The sequence below is a fragment of the Brachionichthys hirsutus genome, chromosome 4 (genome assembly GCF_040956055.1).
Source record: "Brachionichthys hirsutus isolate HB-005 chromosome 4, CSIRO-AGI_Bhir_v1, whole genome shotgun sequence".
NCBI classification, from domain to species: Eukaryota; Metazoa; Chordata; class Actinopteri; order Lophiiformes; family Brachionichthyidae; genus Brachionichthys; species Brachionichthys hirsutus.
Window position 1 is genome coordinate 1,466,372 of NC_090900.1, and position 24,961 is coordinate 1,491,332.

At 47.8% G+C, this 24,961-nt stretch overlaps 1 protein-coding gene across 1 annotated transcript; it reads left to right on the forward strand.

Moving 5' to 3' along the window:
- The first annotated feature begins 10,939 nt into the window (after positions 1-10,939).
- Positions 10,940-24,824, forward strand: aak1a (AP2 associated kinase 1a). Its single transcript, XM_068760971.1, has 19 exons — positions 10,940-11,102; positions 12,692-12,810; positions 13,113-13,221; positions 13,454-13,596; positions 13,686-13,807; positions 13,885-13,966; positions 14,063-14,195; positions 14,314-14,417; positions 14,702-14,781; positions 14,860-15,023; positions 15,268-15,449; positions 15,637-15,810; positions 16,308-16,495; positions 16,738-16,943; positions 17,026-17,094; positions 18,780-18,881; positions 19,214-19,378; positions 19,600-19,689; positions 22,643-24,824. Exons 1-19 carry the CDS (start codon positions 10,940-10,942, stop codon positions 23,470-23,472), a joined length of 3,225 nt encoding a protein of 1,074 aa, XP_068617072.1. The 3' UTR covers positions 23,473-24,824.
- The last annotated feature ends 137 nt before the right edge of the window (positions 24,825-24,961 follow it).

Here is a 24,961-nt window from a genome sequence, read left to right on the forward strand (position 1 = left end):
AGTCCACGCAGTCGCGCTCTCACTCACTGCCAGAGGAAACTGGTCCAGGCTGGATGATCGTATTCAGCAGAAGCTCCTCGTAGACTTGTTTAACACAAGGTTTCTTTAACCGGGCGTGTCCTCAAGATGTTCGGATTTCCTTAAGTGCCAACTGCTGCTCTTCCCAGGCGGAGACAAGCCCGCCGTTTGATGTCTTCATCCTGTCGAGCTAAAATAGAGCAGGTGTTGACGGAGCGAGGGCAAACACACAAAGCTAAACGTTGGTCGAGTTTCCACGTCCTGCGACGCCACTTTCTGCTTCAAAATGTTTGCAAAGCGCATCCAGTGAGTTTTGCACGAAGGGAACTTTACATTAGCTGACGCCAATCACGACTGGATGGAGGAGGAAGGGCGGTTAAACAAAACATGTGACCCAGTTCCTCCTCCATGTGCGTAGTATAGAATCGTAAACACGGCATTTGACGAGGACATGTTGTGAAATCCCGCCCAGTGCGGCGCCGAGGATCAGTTTCTCAGCGTGAGACAAAGCGTTGGAAGTTACTCCAGTAACTCTGACGTCGGGCCGTCGGCGGATCGTATGCAGCTTGAGCCTGCAGACATTTGGAGTCTCTTCCGGGACATGCGTGGAATACAGAACACGGCAGGCGTGGGTGGCCCCACACACACTCATACATATTCCTCATAAGTATTCAGAATGTCATTTTGAACAACAGCCTGAATGCAAACGGATACGTCCAATCCCATTGTTGGTGTGACAGCAGGAAAGGTTTTACGATCCCTTAGCAATAGATTTTTGTATAAGCCTTCACATCTCATCAACGTTTCTGCGGCTACACTTGACCCATTTCGTGTATTGCATCCTAAACATAACTGTTATATGGGAACGGTGCAGAAATACAACAAAAACAACTGATGGAAACAAACGACTTAACAGTGAACAGGAACTAGAAAAATTATAATTAAGAGCCTTTTCATTAAACATCGGTGAAATCTGCGGTGGGTTGCTTTTGGAAGCAAAGAACAGTCACTTTATGAATAATCATGGTGGCGTTTCCATTTAGTAAACACTGAAACATCAATAAATATGACCGGGCTTGTCCTGCGGTTTGTGATAATCACAACAATCTGGCCTCGTTTAGGAGCAGCTTATAAATCTGCTAGCGATGGCTAAAACCTTACAGCCTCCAAGCTAATGCTTAAAAGCCCAACGATAAATCAGAATCAGCGGTAGACGTCGGCTTTTTTACGTTAATAAAAGAAAGCGCTTTGGTTCGGATCATCCTCTTCATCAGTGTCAGAGCGAGGAAGGCCCGGAGTGCAGGGCGCTGGCGCCAGGGGACAGACAGACAAAAGAGAGAAGGGCTCTGGTTCAGCTCTCGTCTGGTCCTGGGGGGGGGGGGGGATCAATAACTGCAGCTAATCTCAGCAGCATCTTGGCCCTCTGCAGTCGGCCAGAGGTCGAGCTGACATTCATCACCTTAATTACTCATTACCACCTGTGAGCTCACCGAATCATCGAAGGGAGACCAGGTGAGATCCACCATTCTCTGACGTGCCAGATGAAGACTATGCCACAACAGCAACAGCAATGAAAGGCTCGCTATCTAAAAAGGGAATGAGACACCATTCATGTAGCGTAGAAAAGTCAAATAGGGGCATGATAAATAAAAAACCGACAGGAAAATGTACGCGTCAAAGCCCGGACAAGTGGCACGTTCTGACTTCTCAGTGTACCGTTTAAGACCCGAGAAGCCAATCAATGCCCTGTCAGATACGTTTGTGCAACGGAGACACACAAACAGACTTTATTTGAGCTCACAGAGCTCCTTTTGACTCGCCAAACGTTCCCACCTCCTTCACGTCGCATGCAAAACTCAGCGCTGCAGCCTCAGAGTTTCAAAGCAGCTCCTTGTGTCGCGCTTTGCAACACAACGCCCACTCCAAGTGGCCTCATTACAGATTATATTTTGTTTTTAAGGATCAGGAAGAGAATATCTTTTTTTTATAAAATGATGTATTTTCATGCCGCTTGAGCGTTGAGCTGGATGGCTCTGCAAAGTCAGAGCAACTGAAACTGAACGTATCCTCCCCGTCGATCTGAAAGATCACAATGAGCATCCAGCGGGTTTCTATTGGCGGCTGGTGTGGCTGCAGCTTTAAGGCCCAGCTCGGCCCCTGGCGCCATGTGGAGCGTATTGTAATAAGGCTTAACATGCTGATCGGAGATAAAGCTGAGAAAAGGAAACGTCGAGGAAGGGGAACTGGGTTGTGTAATCTCCTACTGAATGATCCCTCATTGGGAAGCTAAACATGCCGTGGCTTTCTTCCGCTTTCATTATTACTCTTAAAATAAAATCACCGCCTGTGTCATTACTTTTCCAGGGAGGCTCGGTAGCAGCAGCGCCGCTGCCCTGTCGATGATCCCCTGGGGTGTGACAGATAGAGGGAGGCAAAGCCTGGGGGGGGGGGGGCAGCGTGCTCCACAGCAATGTTAGTTTTGACTTTGGACTTCTTGGAATCTGTGCTGTTGTGTTTGCGTTCACCGTTCGCTCGCTGGTGTTGCACAATATCGCCAGTTTTATTCTGCCAGTCGACCGATAATTCTAAATTGCCCCATTTCTCTTTGAATTTGGCGTCAAGCATGTTTGCACACACTCAAACCAACCATTTCCTGCGTGGTCTCCGTCTTCTCTGTCAGCGGCAGACGCCTCCACTTCCCGCTGCTGTCGCCACCTGACGCTGGCCTTGTGATTAAACGCAGCAATCGCGAACGCTGTCCCCTTATAAAGCAACTTTACTGGCACTAAACGGCAGAGTCGAGCCAAATGACCACTTAATTGCCAAAAGGGAAGTTGTTTGTAGAGATACAGAAGCTTTTGGCTTCTCCGCTTGTGACCTCATATATATATGCTGTGGCGACTCCCGACGGGACGAGCCAGAGGATGAAGGAACACTACATTTCGTTTTTCAGTGTCACTTCCCCACGTCGTGGACTTCATTTCATTCTCCTCAGGGCCCCTTGGTCAAAGAATGAGACCGTGACCCCATTAGCATCCGTGCACATACGACTGGTCCATTATTTCAGGCCCTCTGCCCATGTTTGCTCGGACAAAGTGTCCCACATCCGTGTACGGGGTACGAGTCCGATGATGCAAAAGGCCAATCTGCACAAACCATTTTGCAATGTTGCCCCCCCCCCTCCCCCCCCCCCCCAGTGGGTCATGTGGGGTTTGACAGGTGAGAAAGTGAAAATATTTGTTTGTAGTTCAATTTTCCATGTGAGGAACGTCAAGGTCTGTGACTGACTTTAGAGTTCTGCTAACCGGGACAGAGGCGCACATCCATCCAAGAGTCTGGACTTTAAATTAAATCGACAGATCTGATTATGCTGTGTATTATTGTGACCCACTCAGCCTTACCAGGATGAAATAAACCCTAAAGTACACTGATGTGTGCGTGTGGGTCCTGGATGACTCAAGCTTGTGTGTTCATCTCAAATATAAAGTGTGTTAAATACGCTTCGGTGACTTCTCACGCGTGCTTCCAACACCTGCTCCTCTTTTTGCATGGATTGAGTTGATGAAGGCACCTGCAGCGAGCCGTGGGAAGCCAGCAGGCATAGAATCAGATTGGATCGGTGCCACTCCGGTCAGATTGGGTCTCGTTGGACTTCAGGTTAACAGGCTGTAGGCCGGTGTAGAGTTTTATGCTGCTCCGTGTGATCATGGGAACCCCATCCAGCGTTTCCATCCAACAACAGCAATCCTCTCACCGGTCTGACTGAGATCGGATAAATTAACGGATCCAACCTGTTTTTCACCACAGCTCCGGTGGAGGAAATCAACAAACGAGGGGAATCTCTTCCTCACACAGTCTGGGAGCTGCTGAATCGATGCGTAGCCTACATGAGGTGTGTTGTGTCAAAAACATATATGAATCTTGAAGCCCGCATTTTTGGGATCGCGTTTGAAGGGGCCTCGGAAAACGAGGAAGAAAGGAAGAAAGGTTCACCCCTTAATGAAAACCCATCTCCCGGGGCAACTGACGGTTGCTGGCTTGTCCTGATCGCAGGGCAAAGAGACGCTTCGCCACACCTGCTGGGGGAATATTTCAAGGAGAGAGGTTTTTGTTTCTAGGTTTGTGTATTGACTTTTGGGAAACAATGGGAAACAAGAACTTCGCGTGACTGCTGGGGGCGGAGAGTCTGGGTATCATGAGACCATTGTGAACTTGGAAATGTCGTGGTTTCTCTACGCCAGCATGATTAACACACACACACACACGGACACAGAGCCACGGCCAATGGTCGCTTGTGGGAACGTTGCTCGGACCAATGAGGGTCGTCTGCGCATTTATATTCTTCAAAGGCTAAATCCTTCTATCCCGAGGTAAATTATCCAAAGTGGAATACAACCGATACTTGAGTAAACCTATAGATTTTTTACAGTGCACCCGGGGGTTTATTTAAGGCCCTGCAGCGTATCTTACGGTCGTTTCAGTATTGGTGCGTCAACATTCCAGCCCTTTTCTCAGGCCCTCAAACTGGTCCCCATATGGCCATTCCCTGGGTCGATCGCCGCCTCAATCCAGCCATAGTTGAATCCTGTTCAAGTTTCTGGTTGATCACCCCAGCAGGGCTCAAAGATAATTGCGAAGCGAGAGCCATCGGCCGATGGTAAATAGCCCCCCGATCCCCTGAGAGTGTTTGCATGAAGGCGAGCCCTTTCAGTTTGACATCGAGAGAAGATAGAAAGAATGCACAGCTTCAAAGCGTCAAGATCAAGCCTCACGCTTTTCTTAAGAATAGCTGCAAAAAATAATAATAATGTACAAGCTGTCATTGATGCATTTGAATAATTTGCAGAAGGTATTCATGGAATGTTGAATATGTTTTTTTGAAATGTTACAAATTCCAAAACAGCAAAATGCATTTCTGGAAAATGTTTGACAGTAAATTCAATTTCCGGATGTTTACAGACTGAGAGACAGACTAACGACTATATATCTATTTTAAAACAACCAATCCAGTGCCAGGCAAATATTGCTCTATGAGGGTTTATAGAATTCATAGAATTTTCCCCTGGGATCAATAAAGTATTTTGATTCTTATTTATCTGCAAAATTATTATTGTAGACCGTTTTAAATTACTCCAGGAAGAACTGGAGCCGATCCTAGAGCAACTGGTTGATTCAACATTTTCAACAATCAATATATCCCAGTAAATCGCATTGCATCTTTGGCGTTCACTAACCCCAAACAGGCTGAACAATTTACTGTCCATTAGCAGCCAGAAATGAGCAGACATGAGATGCGTGCCGCTATCTGTGTTCTCACTGACCTCCTCCTGCAGCAGAGACTCTCTCTCCCTCTTTGCTTTTCCTCCCCATCTCCTCCTCCTCCTCCTCCTCCTCCTCCCATCAGCAGACAAGAGGGATGAAGAGGCTAATTGCGGCTTGCTGGTGCAGACAGGTTGAGAAATGGCAGCGGAGGTAAAAAATCAAGTTAATGCCAAATGTTTAATAGATTAACCGCTGCTGGACACAAAACAGAATCTAGTTGGGGGTTTTTTGCTCTTCTGCAACGTTTAATTTTCTAATCACGTCAGTAGAATCTGTGTCAATTTGTACGCAACGGAATTATAGTCTGTGGACTTGAGTTTCAGGCTGCTGGTACATTTAGAGACTTGCATTCGATTTAAGTGTGATTGTTAATGTTACCTTACAGGTTTTTCCTATCAATATTTGCAACTGGCGGCAATGCAAAGTCCACCTCAGGGGCACGCGTCTCATTCGTTTGGCTGTGTAGTGTCATGAACGGTAGATTTCTATCTAGTAATTGCTGGTAATAGATGCTTCCTAACAGACTCTGGAATCAGGAAATAAATGATCAATAACGTTGTTACGTAGACGGCTGTAAACACAGTGAATGAACTGCTATCAGATGATCATTTCCTATCAGATAACCTGCGTTCTGTCCTCTCACAGAGGAACCGCGGTGGATTTTGAGATTCGGCTTGTATTCCCGATGCCGTGATACGAGGTCACCTTCATGACGCCACTTTCATCTCTGACAGATCAATGCGCTTATTCTCAGCGCCCCCGCTGAGGCTTTAATCCCATCTCTGACATTACGCACATCTTTCATCACAAATGTGATGAAATGCACAGTTTGTGATAAAACAATGCATCTTTACGTCCTTTACTTTGTTTCCTTCTCTGATTCATTCAATCCACCGGCATCTCAAGGTCCGGGTCCAGATTCCTGGGAAGGTCTTATCTTCCATCATGGCAGTCTCTGTTTACTGAAACAAGGAAGTATTCCAGTGTACAGTACTGTAGCCACAAATCACCTAAAAAAGCACAGAGAAATGGGGTAAAATGCTCCCCTCTTCCGTCTGTGCGAAGCACTCCACCCCTCGCTGCAGAAAAGAGGAACATTCCACAGGAAGTTTACCCTCGAGCCTCTTCCCTTCATCCCCAACTCTTCCTGCCTCCACTGATCATCACTGATTGCTGTCGGCTGGGTGGGCTGATAAGAGATGCTAATGAGCAGACCCTTAAAACAGTTACTGTTGTGAGACTTTTTCACACAAACACACACACACACATACATTTGTTAGGGCACAATGAAAGTTATTTAAAAACACATCACGCATTTTGTAATCTTGTGACTTCGGAGGAAATCGCAGAGATTTTAAGAGTAAATGTTCGCTCAGGCTTGAGCGAATTTGAAAAACGAAATTTTTTAGAGAAGCAGCCACACTGATTTCATCCAGCGAACTCCGTCGAGGTCAGCAGCCCCTGTCGAATATAACCAACACTCATTCCTTCAACACTTTCAGGTCTCATCCATGTGTGATCGGACGTTTCCTCACGAGTTACACTTCTGCAGCAGCTGCTACAGATCTCATTAGACAAAACGATTGCGTCATACGACATGTCATCCTGGGCATCGCCGCCGTGCACTCGTGGTCAACACACCTGCCTCCACGGCAATGGTAGGACTGATCCAAATGCTGCTGCTGACAGATGAACTGCCGTTCTCCGCAGACCTGTGAGGAGCAGCACGTACCGAAACGCATTCGTGCTTTCAACACATCCAGGGGCCGAGCTCAGCATCACCGTTGGCTACGGCACGTCGCCCGCATTACCTTCCTGTTCCAAGTCAATGCAGCTTGTCACGGTCACGGATTGAGTCATGTGACTAGTGATCCGTGTTTGCCAGCGTGAACGTCGAGGCCTGCTTCAACCCGAATCGCTAGGAGGTCGTAGGGATGCCATTGTTACAACTTCAGCGCGCGAGTCTTTAAATTGTTCACGGTAAATTTACAGGAATCAACTGAAAATGGAAGCGAATTCACTTGAAATTTACTGATTTTCTTTTTTCATTTTTCGACGAGTACTAAATAATATATCTGCGTTTTTCAAATCAAACCAAAAGCTGGCAAGTAAATAAATTAATAAGAATGTGACCGATGAAATATCAATAAAAAAAGAACAGAAAAGAAAGCAGGCTGCTCTAGAATATAACCCATGAGGATTCATTCAGGCGCTATTCCCAAAAGCAAAATGAATGAAATGATAATATTAGTGTTATGGAACTTAATTGTGTGAGATTTAAAACTTAAATTAAGTTTACAGGCCATGAAAGGCCTCCACATGCAGCATTTCCTCTCCACCAGACAATGAAGCTGTGAGGATTTTTTTGGTTAAGAAGAACCAATTTGCATGCAAATAACATTAGAGGGGATGCAACTAAGTGATTATCTACCGGAAGCACAGAATATAAGGCATCTGGTTCTTTCACCTGTCTAATAACGACGCAGTAATAAGTGCTGTAGCCGACCATGCATATTTAGGTATTCATTTCCACAAGGGCCCCTTTCCCTTTTATATCCAAACCCGAAGAGGGATGTGTTTGGAGCATGAAATAAATATACACTAAGGCTATTGTTATTTTAGACATGACATCCTGTCGTCAGCCAGTCTAGGAAAGGAAGTCATGCTGAATGTAATAAAATGATGGATTTGCAGTCGTACAAAGGACAGTAATATTCCATCAATATAAAGTTTTTTCATGTATTCAATACCAGCGAATGAGGAGACACCCCCACTGGTCCACTTTCATTTTTATTTTTTATCCATATTTGGTCAACCCCCTTAAAATCTGTGTCACATCTTGTCCAGGTCTATCTTAAAAAAAGATTTAATCTCAAAAGGACTTCCTGGTTAAATAGAGTTTAATAACACATAAATATAACATTACGACTCCCTCCATATCACAATAGCTAATTTTTAACTATGAGCTAACAGGGAGGTTTCCTTCTTTGTACAGGAACACACAGTGAAGCGGTCTGATTCATTTTGCTTTGTTGAGATTTGGCTGGCACCATTCATCATTGCAATCTGATTCCACATGCCACTGTTCTTAGATACATTACCTCTTATAATAAATAAAATGCTAATCTGCTCGGTGGCGCGGGCCCCACTTTGTGACAGGCGCAAAACCAAAAGCTTTCAACAGCCTAAAACATGTCTTCAACGCCACAGATCCACACGTATCACAACCAAACTTGAAATGCAATAGAAACAGACACGGAGCAGGTAATAAAACTAATAAAATATGAAAAAAAATAATAATAATAAAAAAAAAAAGAAACAGACACGGAACATTTGATCACCTCAGCGCTTTGTATAAAGAGAATTTAGAGGATTTTAAGGGCACAGATTCCTGGGAACATAAAAGCCTGGGAACACGAATATATTCCCGCTGGATTATATGGAAATGTACCCGGTCGTTAGAAAGAGCTCTACATCCTGTAAATTTACACTGTCAGCTGGGATCTGTGGCAAATGTATGGCGAGATAAGATTAGACGGTGACGACTGGAGCAGAGAAAAAGCCAGTGTTATATGAACCGTATGAATCTCTCACATGTCCCAAGAGACTTCTAATCAACCATTCTAAAACAGAAAAGGACGCCAAAGCAAACAGGTAGACAGGAAGGAGATTTATTTTTCAACGATGAATGACCATTTATCAAGAAATGGGATCCAGTTGCTTTGCATACTAGGTTGTCTGGTTACCATCGGTAACGAGTTTTTTATGTGATCTTAAATTGGATACTTAGACCTTTTAAAAACTGATTTATTTGTTTTAACTCCTCTAACAACAGAGCAGCAGCTCTGCTCAGTCCAGAAACGCCAATGGACTAACACTCGCCTGCATGTACTTGTTGGCTATTGGACCCAAACCTTTAGCATTATCTTAATTCACACATCAAATTGGATGTATGTTTTGGTTCTCAGGGGACCACTCAAAATGAGACCAAAGCATGTTTACCATTACTTTAGGGGGTCTGCAGAGATATGGCGTAAAGTCTAACAACTAACAACTTCACAGCTTAAATAGTTTAATGCTCAGTTATTTTAGCAAAATAGTCCCCACATGTTTCGTATGACTACAGTGATTCCAGTGGATTAGCTATAGTACTAGAATAAATGTCCTGTACTCTGGAAACAGATGATCATGCATTGTCAAAGAGAATGCAATAAATCAATATCCGTGTTACTTTAACAGTTCCATTATGTGTTAAGTATGTAAAGCTCTTACTGGTGAAATGTCAAACACTACTTTTCTGTGCTTGATGGACGATCTGAGCTGAGAACACTAAAGGCGACACTGGTAGTCAGGAATGAATAAGGAAAGTGGAATTTAACTCGTCCACCAATTAATAAAGGGATCCATAAAATAAAGAGGAGAAACTTGTCAACGTCAGATTTTTGTCCATGACCAAATATGGCTCCCCTAAGACTCACTCACAAATAAATCCAACCAATTTATTATCCCCGAGCAAAGTTTTCTTTTCTTTTTTAAGCGAATGAACGGTGAAGGAAGGGTCGCCACATTTATTTAGTGGTGCAACAGCGACCCCTGTAGGGGAAATACTTACATGTCACACAGAGGCGGCCAAGCGTCTCGTCGATTTCAAAAAGTATCCTGAAGTGAAATCTATTATTTCTTTAAACATATTAATTAATTATCATAATTTTAACGGACTTATTTTAATTAAACAATCCTGAACTGTGGTATTTCTAGAATTTTCTGTTTTCTACCACCTTTTAACATTAAGAAAAAACAACAACAAATAAAGATAAAGAAAAGCAAATCGTCAAAATGTGAACAAGCGCAGTATCAAAACTGGAGATCGTGGCAAATATTTGAGGATCCATTAGCTTTGACGGTTGTCAATATTTATAGTTATTCTATGACACTTGTGTTCAGTGATAGCCTTACCTGAGCTACGTCTTCTAATATTTTTAGCTAGGTTCGCCCTGTCACCGAGTTAGATGACCTGCTTTCGTTCGGCCGGCTGGACGCCGAGATGCAGGGGAGGTCTTTCGCGTTAGCTTTAGAAGAGACGAGTAGAGTTGCCGGTTGACTAAGCGGCATTCCGGGTGAGTAAAGCCGGCGGAGAGGTGTAACAAGCTGCACTGGACACTAAGGGCGTCCCTGGTTGCCTGCCGTTCGACTGACAGCTGTCACCGCCGCACCTAGCGCCGTGTTAAGCTAGGTGGGCTAACGGCTAACTAGTTTATGGACTGGCTAGTTTAGCCGGTGCGACTCTCGGTTCGGAGCGGAAAGTGGCTTCTACCCCCCCCGGAACCTTATACTCTGTGCTATTATTTTATCAACAACATTTCACTCCGCTTGCTGCTCGGAATGTGTGTTGACCGAAGACCGTGGAACCCCCATTGGAGTATTTTCAGGTAGCTAGCATCTAAGCTAGCAGGCTGATTTCATTCAATTGCGACTATTGGGAAGCTGCTAAAGGGTCAGCACCAGCGCCTCGGACAACAGTGAACCGACAGCACTCCGCCGTAACTGGTGTTACGACACTGATACATTTTGGACTTTATTGTTTTCATGAACTTGGGAAATGAAGAAATTTTTTGATTCTCGTCGGGAGTTGGTGAGCGCCGGGCCTGGCTCCTCCGGAGTCGGTGGAGGGGGCTCTGGTTCCGGCAGCCTTGACGGCTTCATCGGGAGGGTTTTCGCCGTCGGACGGTATCAAGTGACCGTCGACGAAATAGTTGCAGAAGGTGAGTTCTGTGTCTTAAACTGTTGTGTGAATTAAAATGCAAATAAGTAGATCCACAAGCCCGTTACTGTTCCATTACTGGGGGGATGAACAGAACCCGAGCCTGTTTGAGGGGTGACGGTGGGGGGGTGGGGGGGTGCATGACCCACCTCTAGTGTGTATGTATCTGTGGGCTGATCAATGCTAGTAACCCATAACCGATCTATGCTGGACATGCATCATGCAATCGTCTGCGCTCTTTGAAGGAACATTGTGTAACTGGATTTTCTCTTGTGTTGTGAGAGATCAATGGCGTGCTGAGTCATCTGTCTTTCTTTACAGAGGGAGTGACAACATCACAAGTGTAGATTTATGAAGTGTTGTTGTTTTAAAAGTATTTTGATGTTTATCCAAATGCATAATGAAGATCCTGCACTTGTCAAAATTAAAACGACTTTGAACGGCTTGTTCTAAGTGAATCAAAGTCATTGAATTTAAAGATGGTAAACATTTCTTTGGAAACTGATTGTAACTTTTCAGGGAGACCATCTTCAGTTAGTCACAGTTAAACAATAGAGGTTTACGGTGGTAATTTCAAGGCAGTCGGCAATGAGTGCCGTGCTCTGTTAGCGAAGAGTGCCTGCTTGTGAATAATAAATGGAAGAAGGCTGATTAATTCATCAGTGGTATATAGACGGGCCCATCATGGCTGCATGAAAAGCTAGTTGGACATCAAACTTAAGTCCTACAGTGCACGGTCCATGGAATTTGTTCTGTTAGTAATAATATGCTGTACAGTAGGTTGTTTGTTTTTTATCATTTTATAGTAAAACATTAGTTCTTGGGGAGCGACTCCACATCAGCATCGCCGGGACTGTTTATTCAGATGCGTTTGGATTTATTCTGGACTCTCACTTTCGTTCTTACCTGGTGGCTCCTATTTAAAATGGTGCTTTATTCTCCTGTTTACTTTATTTGTCGTCATCCTTGCCTCAAGCTGAAATAAATACTCGTCCCACTACACAGACAAAGCAATCGGTCACAAACACTTAAGTAGCTTCAAGTCTAAAAGTACATGCTAGTAACGATGCGCTAATCATCACTGTGTTTAGTTCAGGCAGATTAGGCAATCCCCTTTTCATAGTAGTGCCGAAGGTGTATTTTTGTGTTTGTGGCTGCAGTGGAGTATCCCAGTCGCCGGTCGCGTCGTGAGGCAGTGGCTATTGGAGGGATTTGTTCACGCCGTCGACTCTGATTGCAGACGACAGTCCGGATAGTTGCGCTTCGTTGTGAAATTTCCAGGCTTGAGTTTACAGTCGATGCCATCCGTGATATTGTGGCGACCCAACCCTGCCGCTAAGTCATGGGAGCAATGAGTCATGTGTGATGTCATAGGTGAAAAATGCTTCGTCACAGTCTGTTGCCTTGGGTACATCTATTCATATCAGAAATGAGTCCCTTTGGATGGATACAGCCGTCTCGGGTTTCTGCTTGTCAGCATCTCTGACTGAAGGTGATGTGACGAATCGTCTCGCTTCCTCTATCCTGTATCGCTGTCTTCTGTCTTGTTGTCTTCTGTCTCTCCGTTTCTGCGTCTCGTCACCCTCGCAGGAGGCTTTGCCATCGTGTTTCTGGTGCGGACTCATCAGGGCGTTCGTTGTGCGCTAAAAAGGATGTATGTCAACGATGAACATGACCTGCAAGTCTGCAAACTTGAGATACAGATTATGGTGAGTTGGACAATACAGAGTGAATGGTAATTAAGCCCCCACCCGCCCCCCCACCCCCCTTCCAGGCCCTTACTGTGAGTAACGAGTCACATCCTGGGTGACGTTACCGAAGCCTGATGCTTATCTTCATTACTTCCAGGTTTTTGGTGGAGAATCTGCATCTAGAGATAAAATAATAATAATACTCGGCTGTTCCACACATGGGTGTATTTTGTAGTTTATGAAGCTTGAGTTTGTAAAATCTATGATCTCTGTATTTCGATGTTTTCTGATTGTTGTTTTCTTTGTGTTTGTTCACACAGAGGGACCTCGTGGGCAGCAAAAACATCGTCGGCTTCCTGGACTCCAGCGTTGCTGCAGTCGGAGCTGGCGACGTGTGGGAAGTTCTAATCTTAATGGACTTCTGTAGAGGTGAATTTGCTCGCCCCGCCCCCGCCCCCACCCCCTGTTGAACTCAAAGCTCCATTGCCCTCGGCTCCTCGCCGCGTCCTGCTCTGTTCAAAGGCAAATGATCGATGGATGGATGGATGGCTGTCGTGGTCGATAGAACCTTTATCCCAGCTGGTGCTTAACTGAGTGGCCCTATTTATAGAATGATTGTTCTGAATTGCGGCTGCTTTGTGGGCGTGTCTGTCGCATGCAGGTGGACAGGTGGTTAACCTAATGAACCAGCGATTACAGACGGGCTTCAGCGAAGCCGAGGTGTTGCAGATATTTTGCGACACATGCGAGGCGGTCGCTCGTCTCCACCAGTGCAAGAGTCCAATCGTCCACCGAGATCTCAAGGCGAGTCCGATCGCCAGCGTAGGCGCTCGCCGGCGTCGTGCCGTTCACCCGGCAGCGTTGACGGGTCTGACCTTGTCCTCCTTCCGCAGGTGGAAAATATTCTCCTGCACGACCGGGGACACTACGTGCTCTGCGATTTTGGAAGTGCCACTAACCGCTTCCAAAACCCTCAGACAGAAGGGGTGCAAGTCGTGGAGGAGGAAATTAAGAAGTGAGTTCCTGAGCGTTTGGCTGCCTCGTCGTTCGCTTGATGAAGGGCAGAAGCTGATTGGCTTGCTCTACAAACAGGTACACCACTCTGTCATATCGCGCTCCAGAGATGGTCAACCTCTACGGTGGAACGATCATCACAACGAAGGCGGACATTTGGGTGGGGAGGACCGTGTCGGACGCCACAGGGCGGTATCATGATTTCAGTCGTGTCGACACGCTTCCAATAAGTGTATTGATACTCTTTCCCGCACAGGCCTTGGGCTGTCTGCTCTACAAGTTGTGCTACTTCACGCTTCCTTTCGGGGAGAGCCAAGTTGCTATCTGCGATGGAAGTTTCACCATCCCAGACAATTCCCGTTATTCCCAGGACATGCACTGTCTCATTAGTGAGTCACCGTCTGCCCCACGCACATGTTGGACCCTGTTTGAGCATTCGCTGTGAGTTTGAATGTCATTTTTCACACGTCCACCTGTTAAACGTGTTTTTTCTCATTGATTACTCAGGATACATGTTGGAACCTGACCCAGATATGCGACCAGACATCTACCAAATATCCTATTTGGCCTTTAAACTGTCTCGGCGAGAGTGTCCAGTCCCAAATGTACACGTAAGTCAAAATGGAAATGGAGGAGGGAATGGGCTGCAGGATCGCCTCCTTTTTTTAGGCCTATTCGTGCTCCTCTTGTTCACCGGTTTCAGGTGTCTTGTTGCCTTTTTAAATGAAATGATGTCGCACACACTGATACTGGAGAGGATATTCTAACCTCTTCAAAGTATTAATGTGACGACCAGTGATTTATAGATGGAAGCTAAAAACCAGTTGCATGTTGTGATGCTGAAAATGTTTTTTTTTAATTCCCCAATGACCCTTATTTTGATCTATTTTATTAGAATTCATCTATTCCTGCAAAACTTCCCGAGCCTGTCAGAACTAGTGAGGCTGTCGCCAAAAAAAGTCAAACCAAAGCCCGGTGAGTAAAAAGCAAAGCGTTTGAGCGTTCCTGTAAGAAGCGTCTCCATTCAAAGTCTCGTCTTGTTTCCTCCTGCAGGCTTACGAACCCCATTCCCACCACAGAAACCTCAATTGCTCCTCGGCAAAGACCAAAGGCTGGCCAAGCTCAGCCCCAACCGATATCCGGCATTCTGCCCATCCAGCCAGCTCTTACCCCACGGAAGAGACCCACTGTGGCTGCTGGAGCGCCGCAGGGCATTGGTATAAACGCCTCTCTGTGGTCACACCGAATGTGATTCAAGTCTCTGACATGTTTCTGGGTTAGCGTTGGGGTTAGCAGCTCGTGTGTTTTATGAAATTCTAAAATACTCATTTGTTGCTAAAAATAATAAATGAATGCACAAATGAATAGCCTTTGATTATAACTGCTTCCCAAAAGATGACGATGCCGAGATAAACGATGGCTCCATCCGTTTCACATCCTGCTATTTCTCCTCTTTTCCAGGCGTCGGCATCAACGTCCCGCCTCCAGCTGCAGCAGCCGTCCAATCGGCTCAGCAGGCTCCGGCTGCGCAGAATGCCCCCCAGCCAGCTCCGAGCACCAACGTGCAGCCACAGGCTACGCCCCAGCATCAGCAGCTCCTCATGAAACGGCAGCAGGCCTCGCCGTTCCTGAGCCTGCAGCAGGTAGGGAGGAGGAGCCACCTTCGGTCCTCACCTTCACTCACCAGAGGCTTTCACACTTTCCATTCATGGCGCTGAGTAAACGATAATAGGAGTGCCTTTATAAAGCGCGGTGTCCTCGGCCTTCCTCACGCTCCTCTGGTTTCCTGTGTGACGTCGGCCGGTACAGCGTCTCCTCCTCCACCCACAGCAGCAGCAAACAGCATCTCAGGCATCGACCCGGCTGCAGACCGAAGCCAAGCCTGTTGCTCCCGTCGTTACCCTGCAGCAGCAGCAGCATGTAGCCCCCGTTCATGAAACCACAGCCTCTCATCTGACCCCCATCCTTGAGTCTGCCGTTGTCGGTCCAGCATTTGACCCAGAGGTCGCGGTAATGTCCTCCTCCAGTCCTCCTGCTGCTCTTTAAGACTTTAAGGGTTGATTGCCAGCTTGTTTCTAACCGATCACGTCAGAATTCCTGCTGTTTCTTTTCCTGGGCACAGAGGAGGCAGGGATGCGCCGATGGAACGTGTTAAATCACACCGTGTGAATCTTGGAGTAGCTTCAAATACTGTTTTACATGATTAACGTCATTTCGTGTTGCTTGCTCAGCTGCTTCTTTCAATTATCAAGTCTTTTTTTTATCGTCATGCTCAAGTTTATTCTTTTTATTTGACCTTTTCAAGCTTTGAATTACCATTCTCTACATTCCTGAGCTGTGTCTAATTCTGATACTGATGCTTTCTTCCCTTTTCAGATTTATTATTTTTTAAATCGTCTCTTTCCGAGGTTCTCTGCAGTGAAGTTTGCTGCTGGAGTCTGATTTGATGATCTTTCCCCTCATGTCTTCCTCTCTATCTTCCTTTAAAATTCTCCTCACAGGCAGCGGGTCAAAGGATACATAAAGTCGGCTTATTGACGCCCCCCTCGTCGCCAAAGACGGCCCCTAAAAGCGGCCACCGGCGCATCCTGAGCGATGTCACTCCCAGCGCCGTGTTCGGGGTCCCGGCCAGCAGGTCCACCCTGCTGCTCCAGGCGGCCGCAGCCGAGGCCGGCCTCAACAAGTCCAAGTGAGCGGGATGAACTTGTTCTTTCATGGCCGTCAGCGAGCTGAGAGGAGCTCCTGTCCATTCATACGACAGAACCCCCCCCCCAAAGGAGGATAAACAAGCCTTTAACATCCCAGAATAATCACTCCCTTCAGTCTCTGAGCAGCCCTGTTCTCTCGCCCGTATTTGCATACATCCGTGGGGCCAGTGTCCGTACTCTTAACTCTCATCCTGGTTTTTATTTTCACTCCTGCCTCCTGCAGATCAGCCAGCGCCACGCCTTCCGGGTCGCCCTATTCATCCCAGCAAAGCGTGTATCGTCCAGCCGACGGCGACGGCGACGGCGACGCCCAAGTCGCTCTGACTGCGCCCGGCGCTCAGCCCAGCTGGAACCCCTTCGGTGACGATAACTTCTCTAAGCTGACGGCAGAGGAGCTGCTCAATAAAGACTTTGCGAAGCTAGCCGAGAGTAAGCTCTGCTTGTGCTCGCGGCGTGTTTCACAAACGCATCTGTCGTATGAAACGAATCGACTGTTTCTCTCTGTGTAAAGCTGCTGCACCCGGAGAGACGAGCGCAGGCGCCGGTGAGGGTCTCCTCGCGGGACTCGGTGCTTTTCCAGGTGAGACGGTGCCGAGTACCTCTCCTTAAGGGATACCTCAGTTATTAAGAGGGCATTTATCTCCGTATCAACATGGAAGCGTTTGATTTTTGCACGACTGTGTCGATTAAAGTGCGTTTATGGCCCCGCCCTTTCCCTTCTTCTGTTGGCATCCTCTCATTTTTCCCTCTTTTGTTCTGTTCCGTCTTCATTTGCTGTGAAATATTAAGCTGAAAGATCTGCAGTCGTGAGTTCGGGTTCAGCGGCGCCGACCGTCCCGGACCCTTTTAACGCCCTCTCTGACACCACAGGTAATTAAACCCGGAACGACCCGCGTCGCTGTGATCCTCTCGGGGCTTAGGCGCCTGAGTAAATATCTTCTCGGGGCTCGTGAGTCATGTTTTTATTTGCCGTAGACGTTTCCCGGTTATCGCGCTCCCCAGAGGTCGGTTAATGAGTGCTCGCTGCGTCGTTCGGATTCGTACGTGGTCTTATCTTGTTGCCATAGCGAGCAGCCTCACAGTGGCTCCTTGTCGGCTTCGATGAATAGCTACGTCACATCTCATTTGCAGATCTGTGCCCGTTGCCTGGCAACCTTAAGAATAAATTCTTCTTTAATTGGATTGCGGGAACCTTCTTGGCCACAGCGCTAAGAACAAGCGAAAGTCGAGCGAGCCGCCCTTCTGCGTCGTCGCCGCTTGCGTTCCGCCTTCATGCGTGTTCGTTAACGGAGTTGCGTCCGTCGCGTAGTTTCTGTTTAAGGCCTGCGCCGAGAGGATGGAGACGTTTAGGCTATTACACAATCAGGATGTAGTTAATCTCCTCCACCCAGCTTAAGTTGTCTCTTTGGCACTCTACCGATCGCCCGAGTTGATGCACACAAACAAACATCCCACCAAATCAATGTTGGAATAAAGTTTTAAAAAAACTGCAGAGCATTCAGGATGGATCGCTAGAAGAATTACCTTTTTGACATTTAGGGTTTCTAAAAAGCATTTAATCAGTGTCGACCTCTTTCCTGTAGTGAAGGGGGCAAAAGGTCACATCTGCTGTGCCATTTTCTGAGCCAACACATTCCTTGCCTAAGCCCCCCCCCCCATTTTGCCCCATAGCAGTTTGCTGTAAGTATAAACGGAAGTAAACAAAGTCGTGTGTTGTTTTCATGCATGGGCTGTATTACACCTTAACCAGAGCTCTAATTATTTGCAATAAAAGAGGTGCATGAGTTTAAGGACAATGTAAAATTGAGTCTCCTGGTGCAGCGGGAAGCGGAGTGGTTTGGCATGTGCCAGCGAGTCGTGGCATCCCGAGTGCTGTGGCTTCTGTTGTATAAGGAAAAGTTGACTGGAAGTGGGAGCAGGGCGGCCATGTTTTCTACCGGTCGAGGTTTGTCTGATTGCATGAGATGTCTCTCGACTTATTGGTCTTGGACTTGTCCGTCTGTGGCGGACGGAAAACAATAAACTAACAAACAACGTTTGTCCCATTCTTCCTCCTCCTCCTCCTCCTCCTCTCCATCAGCTCTGCATGTCTCTGCCGCGCCTCCCTCCTTCTCTTTCACTCATACGGTCAGAACGAGACGCCGTGGGGGACTGACTAAAGACGGGGGGAACCTTTTGTCCCTACTAAATCTGTTTTCTTTTAAACGTACTAATGATGCCTTTTGAATCTAAGTTTTTTTTTCCCCCCTTGCTGTCTCCTTGTAGTGAAGGCGGAGATGTGTGTGGATTCCCTAATTCCTGGTTTGGAAGCCCCCCAGGCCCAGAGACATTCAGGCCCACCAGAGCTCATCCCCGTCGGCTTGCCAGGTTAGCGTCCCGGACCGGAGTGCAGGAAACGTTGACCTGACTCCACTCTTTACGGTGGCCGCCGGGTTTGTGAGCTGCTGGTTGACGTTTAACGCTGCAGCTCGTGACGGTCTGCCGGTCGTGTTTGTTGCTGCTGGAGACGAGCGCTAACGAGTGGAAGCTTCTTTCTAATGATCGATATTGACTACGGAACGCATCAGATGATCATCGATGTTGCTGCGGTTTCATGGCGTGCCTCCCTTTTTGGGTCAAACAAGCAGCTCTCTTTGCAAGCGGTTACTTCCTCCTGTGACGTCTTGTCCTTCTGGCTTTGCTGCCTCCGTTTTTTTTAGACGCTCTCTCTGCTGAGGACTCTCTGCTGGATTGCGATCTTTTATCTCACCCTCCTTGTGGAAAGCAGTCTGGTTCTGCTCTCCCTTTCTGCTCCTCCTCTGCTCCCCCGGGCTCCAGCTCTGTGTCCTGTCTGGAGGAACTTCCATCTGGTCAGACAGCTCCTGGTAAGACCCCCCCCCCCAGTTAGCCTAGCTAGCATCTTCCGGGTGTTTTGGCCAGGGAAAGCATCCCTGACTGCAGATCCTTCCTAAAACAGGAGGGCTCACTCACGCGGGGAAACAGTAATACTCGCTGACGGCGTCTTCGGCCCCCCCCTCGTTTGCAGAAGCGAGCTGAAATGCGTGGCTTGTGATCGCTGTAAACGCTCCCTCTTCCTTCACCGCAGACTCTGCTTTGCTCCTGTCGTGTGGGGAGAGAGCCAATGGCGACGAGTTTGACCCTATTCCTGTGCTCGTCTCCAAAAACTCTAATCAAGGTAAGGCTAGAATCCAGAGGTGAGCGCTGACACCTGCTGAAGCCCCGGCTATTGCCCCCGACACGCACCGTAGCTGCATCCTGTGCCCGCTGGCGTGAGAAGGCTTGTCTGGGTGTGTTTGACACGTTGGTGCATCAAGCGCTCATCATGCTCATCTCTTTGTCTGCCATCCATCCTCCTCCACGCGGGCTCTTTGTAGTTTACCTGAAGTCTTCCTGTGTGAGAATGGCTTCCCATCATGCCCCCCCACCCCGTAATGATGCAGCTATATAGAAATGACCGCGGCTCACTCTCTGCTTGTCTCTTTCTGCCCCTGTTCACACATCGCTCTGCTCTGCCATCGTCTTCTCTTCATCCTCATGAACGTCTTCACTCTTCATTTCTCCACTCCACCTCTGTTAATACGACTTATTCCTTTGCTTCCCCTTCTGTCCTTCCATGTCCATCTCTCTCTCTCTCTCTCTCTCTTTCTGGCATGTTTCAGGTGGTCACTCGCGCAGCAACAGTGGCAGTTCAGAGTCCGGCATCCCCAACTTGGCCCGTTCCCTTCTGCTGGTGGATCAGCTCATCGACCTCTAGAGGGGTTTGGAGAGGTCGAGGGGGGGGGGGGGCAGTAAATGTAGCACCTTATGAAGTGAAACAAAGGACCCCGGGTCAGTGGAACCCTTCTGTCATTGTGCCTCTTGGGCCTGAGCTCCATCCGTAGCTGCCTGATGAGCTGCTTTCATAATTCATATCGCCCGCTGGTTTAAAAACGACAACCTCCTCATGACCGCCTGCGCATATCATCTGCTTCTGTCCCAACCGCATCATGGTCTTCCTCACGCCTGCATCAATCAGGGTTGGAGCTTTATTTCAGGCGGGCTGGTTTGTGTGACTAAAGAGAGGCTGGTCGAATGGCGGCCCCGCTGCAAAGGACCTGTGTGTCTGCATTGAAATGTTTTTAATTTGAAACGTTCCACGGCCTGGGGATGCACCGATGCTGCGCTCTGACTGGCTGGGTTCGTGTCCCGTCTGCTGAGACGCCGAGCCGACTCCAGATATCAGCGGATCAGGCTGCTCCAAGAGGAGGCGGCTGATGTGCTTCTTCCTGGAGTCGGGCAGCTTTGCTAGTTCTGTCGGTAATGTTGGCCATTTTGGAATTTATATTCAAAGAGCATCAAACTGCTCCTGGACGTCCAGTGCGAAGTTGGTAAAAGCTGTTAGCATGCAGCTAGCGTTAGAAACGGCTGACTCATCAAGCCTTTGATCAAATCGCTTTTATCAAAGGAGCTGCTAAATGTTTCCTCCCGGCTGCCGTTCCTCCTCTTCCTGTCTCGGCTGACGGTTGAGGTGCGTCTCGAGGTGGGATTGGTTACAGTGAAGTGATTTTATCATGTGGGTATCGGTGCATCCCTCAGGACGGCGAAGGCGAGCAGGGTTTTAGTTTTAGAGTCGAGCGTAGATACGGTCCCGTCGATAGATTCTTCCTCCGCTCGGTCTAAATCCATCTCCCCTCCGAGAGCGTTGATCTGTCACATCGCTAACGTGGCTTTAACGGAAGGAGACGCTCGTAGAAAACCTTTACGTGTACCGGTACATAGCATCCCTTATTTTCCTCATCTTTGCTGGTGAAAGTGTGTGTGTGTGTGTGTGTGTGTGTGTGTGTGTGTGTGATATTTAAAGGCGTTTTATCCGCATGGTATGAATAAATGTGACTCTTGCTGATAGTGCTCTAGAATGTATGAACTGGGTTCCATCATGAAACTTCTAATAATCTACAGATCAAATAAATGTGTGTAAGAATCTGCTGAAGTGTCGACGACGTCTCTTCTCTCCTTTCATCTCCAGCCTCCGGCTAGTTTCTGTTTTCAATGTCACCCTTGCATTATTTGCTTTCTCCTCCTCCTCCTCTTCATCCCATCAGTCGATCAAGATCAAATGTGGTGGCCTCGTGATTTAATAAAACAAATGGATGGACCGCTTCGGTGGTTTTTCAATTAAAATGTTTCATGTTTTATTGGTTCCACTTCCTAAGATAATTCGAAATGATTTTGTGTTTTGACATTCGTGACGGTAAATGAAGCGTTTTGGATTTTAATTGATTAGTGAACCCTGACGATGCGAGCCGCCGCCAGGAGCCTTATTTATAAACACTGATCTTAACAGAAATCTACTTGTCTTTCTTTCCAAACTCTCTCCTGCTTTTTGGGACCAACCGATGCAATCCTCCAACGCTTCACGCCCCCGTGTTCTCCTCGGCCGTCCGGCTCGGCGTGTGTCGCTGCCTGAAACACGCCGGTTGGGCTTATATGGCGTCAGACTTCTGAGCAGAAACGTTTTTTTTCCGTTGTTGGAGTTGGAAAAGAGTTGCACAGAATAACGGGCTTAAATTGTGCGTCTAGATCTGGTCTTGAGTTGTGTGTTTAGGGAGCCGCCTCGCTGCCGGCCGGTGAGACGAACCGTGCTTCGCTGAAATCATGTAGAGACAGGCTGGGGAAAAAAAGCAACACAACTAATAGTTTCTGCATTTAACTTCATCCTCCGAGCTGCCAGTTTACCGGCGCCGCCGCCGCTGAGGTAAGACTGATCGGCCTCTGCCCGTCTGTGCAAACCTGTCTGCTGTTGCTTAAAGGCTCTCCATCCTCGTTTCCACAAAGATGCTGGCTTCTTCCCGACTCTCTACCTCCAAACGATCAATTCTAACTAGAAGCAAAAGCGCTTAACCCCCCCCCCCCCCCCCCTCCTCAATTTGTGGAAACAAGGTTATTGGATGTTGTGCTGGTAGAGCTGGCTCGTCCCGTCTGTCTTACGTAGACGTGTCGTAGCCGCGCTGGTTTGGGTCGTTCTCGTGAGCCGTCGGTCATAAAGCGTGTGTCGTGAGGTCTGATAAATTAGGGGCGGAGTCTGTTTACGTTGTCTGAACCTCTCTGTCCGTCTCTGATGGCCTTTCTCCGTCTCCCCTCTCATTCAGATATGCGAGGGGAGGATAACGGCTACTCCGTGCTCGCCGAGGGGCGAGAGAACGAACCCCCGGAGGCGGAAACGCAAAGACGTGAGGAGTGTGTTCACTCCAGCGATGAGGAAGAGGAGAAGGAGGCCCGTGAGGAAGAGCAGCAGCAGGAGGAATCTGTGGCGGGTCAGACAGCGGCTCACGACTGCAGCGGCTCCAGACCTCTGCTGATGGATTCTGAGGATGATGATGATGATGATGATGAAGAAGAGGAGGGACCCCAGCTGGCGCTTTGCTCATCAACGCTCTCCGGTGCGGCGCTGGCGCATCCGCCAGCCACCGCCCATCAACCCACTCTGAGCACGCCCACTCAGAGTCACTCTCGGCGTGCACCAGCAGACGGCGACGTTTTCTCACAAGCCCCCTTTCGGCTCGGACACGAGGACGCGTGCGACGTGTTCGCCAACGCGCCGTTTCCCCGCGCCGCGCCTTTGGCTCAGCGGCAGCTCGACGTGTTTTCCCAGGCTCCGTTCGGAAAGAGGAAGGACGCGGCGGGAGCTCGGCCCAAGACTGCGTTTCCTCACGCGGCTGCGGCTCAAGGGGCGACTCCCGACGGAGTCGTTTTGGGAGCGGTTGCCCAGCAACCGTTCCGCCCGCAGGCCCTCGCCAAATACTCCCGACACTTCGAGGGGCCGGTGGAGGCGCATCGCGTCGTGTCCAGCGTGAGCCGGCACGTCGCCGTGACGTCCGTCCCCATCGGACCGCTTTACTCGTGGAGCTCGGAAGCGAGCGCCGTTGACCCCTTCGTCTCTGCGCCCTTTCACCTCAAGGCCCCGCAAGAAAAGCCCTGAGCAGGGCGGCCGGGCGGCGGCGCCGCTGAATGGCGCACACCGTTCAAGGCGTGACCGCATGCGCGGGTTCATTAACGGGCGCCACTTGATTACTGCAACGCCGTCTTGATACTTGAATGCTCCGAGAGGAAACGGGAATCTGCTTCGGATTCACAGTCGCAGCGTTTCACTCTTTTGAGTTCTCACTCCTTTTGCCGTTTACATCTACGCAAAAACAACGTGTCGATGGGGCGTTTCCTTTTCCTACCTCAGCAACTTCCCCCGTCGGCACTGAAACGCCACAAAGTGAGGGAGTTTCGGTAGAACGTCTGCAGCATCAGTTTGATTTCCTGCACGTCTGAGCTTTTCTGTGAAAGTCGTCTACTACTCGTCGCTCCTCCATCGGGTCGGCGCTCGGAATGGACGCGTTCAGCTCGAGTCCCATCCTCAACGCGCCGCTGGGAGGTCTTTGTGAGATCGGAGCGTTTGGGTCTTCATGTTTCGCTGTGTTGCAGCAGATGCTGCACAATGATGGACGTTTATTAACGTTAATTGCCTTGAATGCAACTTTTGTTCCAGAATGTATGAAAAGCTTTTGTTCCATGTTATTGTACGAACGCTATGGAAATGTTAGCCTGATGAAATCCCTTCTCGTTCCGACATTTATTTTTCTGTCTTCCACATCAGATCAACACGCATCACTCTTGCCTTTTGTGCCATTCTTAAAAAAAGAGCTTTTTTTTGCATTTACTTCTCGTACTTGAATTCGCCACCAAATACTTGTGTACAATCGTGAGACTTTGTGCAGTACTTCAACACACCAAGATATTCAGCTCTTCGACTGTGACTCTAAGGAACAATCTTCTTGCACTGCAACTCTTAGACGATGCTTCCCTGCAGTTGCAGAAATATCTACGGCACTTAATGCTTAGCGGCTCCAGCGGGCATGTTTGTGAGATCTTGACTGGTGATAAATGACACTGTTCCATTTTGAATTTATTTCCATCATTTGGGAATATTTTTGTCTTTGCACTTTTTTTTTTTTACATTTAAAATCAGAATGCTTTTTAGTTCCCATCATGTCAGAGATCCAACATACTGTATTCCCATTTGTTTATTCCCCTGTTTCGTTTTGAAGTGTACCATGTTGTCGGGCTATGCTCACTTTTGCTTTCTCCGCCGCCTTGCTTCCATGAAGGTCGCACATTGTCGCCGACAGTCGGGCTTCCTTAAGACTGTGTTTGATTGTAACACAGTTGTCAACTGTTAAATCTTTGCATTTGACATGTTGGATGAAAAGCACTCACAATACTTGTTATGCTGCACCGCCTGCCTTGGAAAAGTGAGTTTAAAAGAACTATTAAATGAATGTATTCAAACAATTGTTGCATTCTTCATTATTGATTGACACATAATTGTGAACTTAAGGATTTCTATTTAAGCCTTTCTTTAGTTTGATGGCACAATTGGTCTGTTTTTGAATCCTATATTTACTCAACAGGGCGATGTA

Excerpts from the sequence above, each read along its gene's own strand:
- aak1a (XM_068760971.1), top strand. The coding sequence starts at position 10,940 with ATGAAGAAATTTTTTGATTCTCGTCGGGAGTTGGTGAGCGCCGGGCCT. Across the intron at positions 13,808-13,884 it reads GTGGAGGAGGAAATTAAGAA|GTACACCACTCTGTCATATC; the intron begins GTGAGTTCCTGA and ends CTCTACAAACAG. Across the intron at positions 17,095-18,779 it reads GGGACTCGGTGCTTTTCCAG|TGAAGGCGGAGATGTGTGTG; the intron begins GTGAGACGGTGC and ends GTCTCCTTGTAG.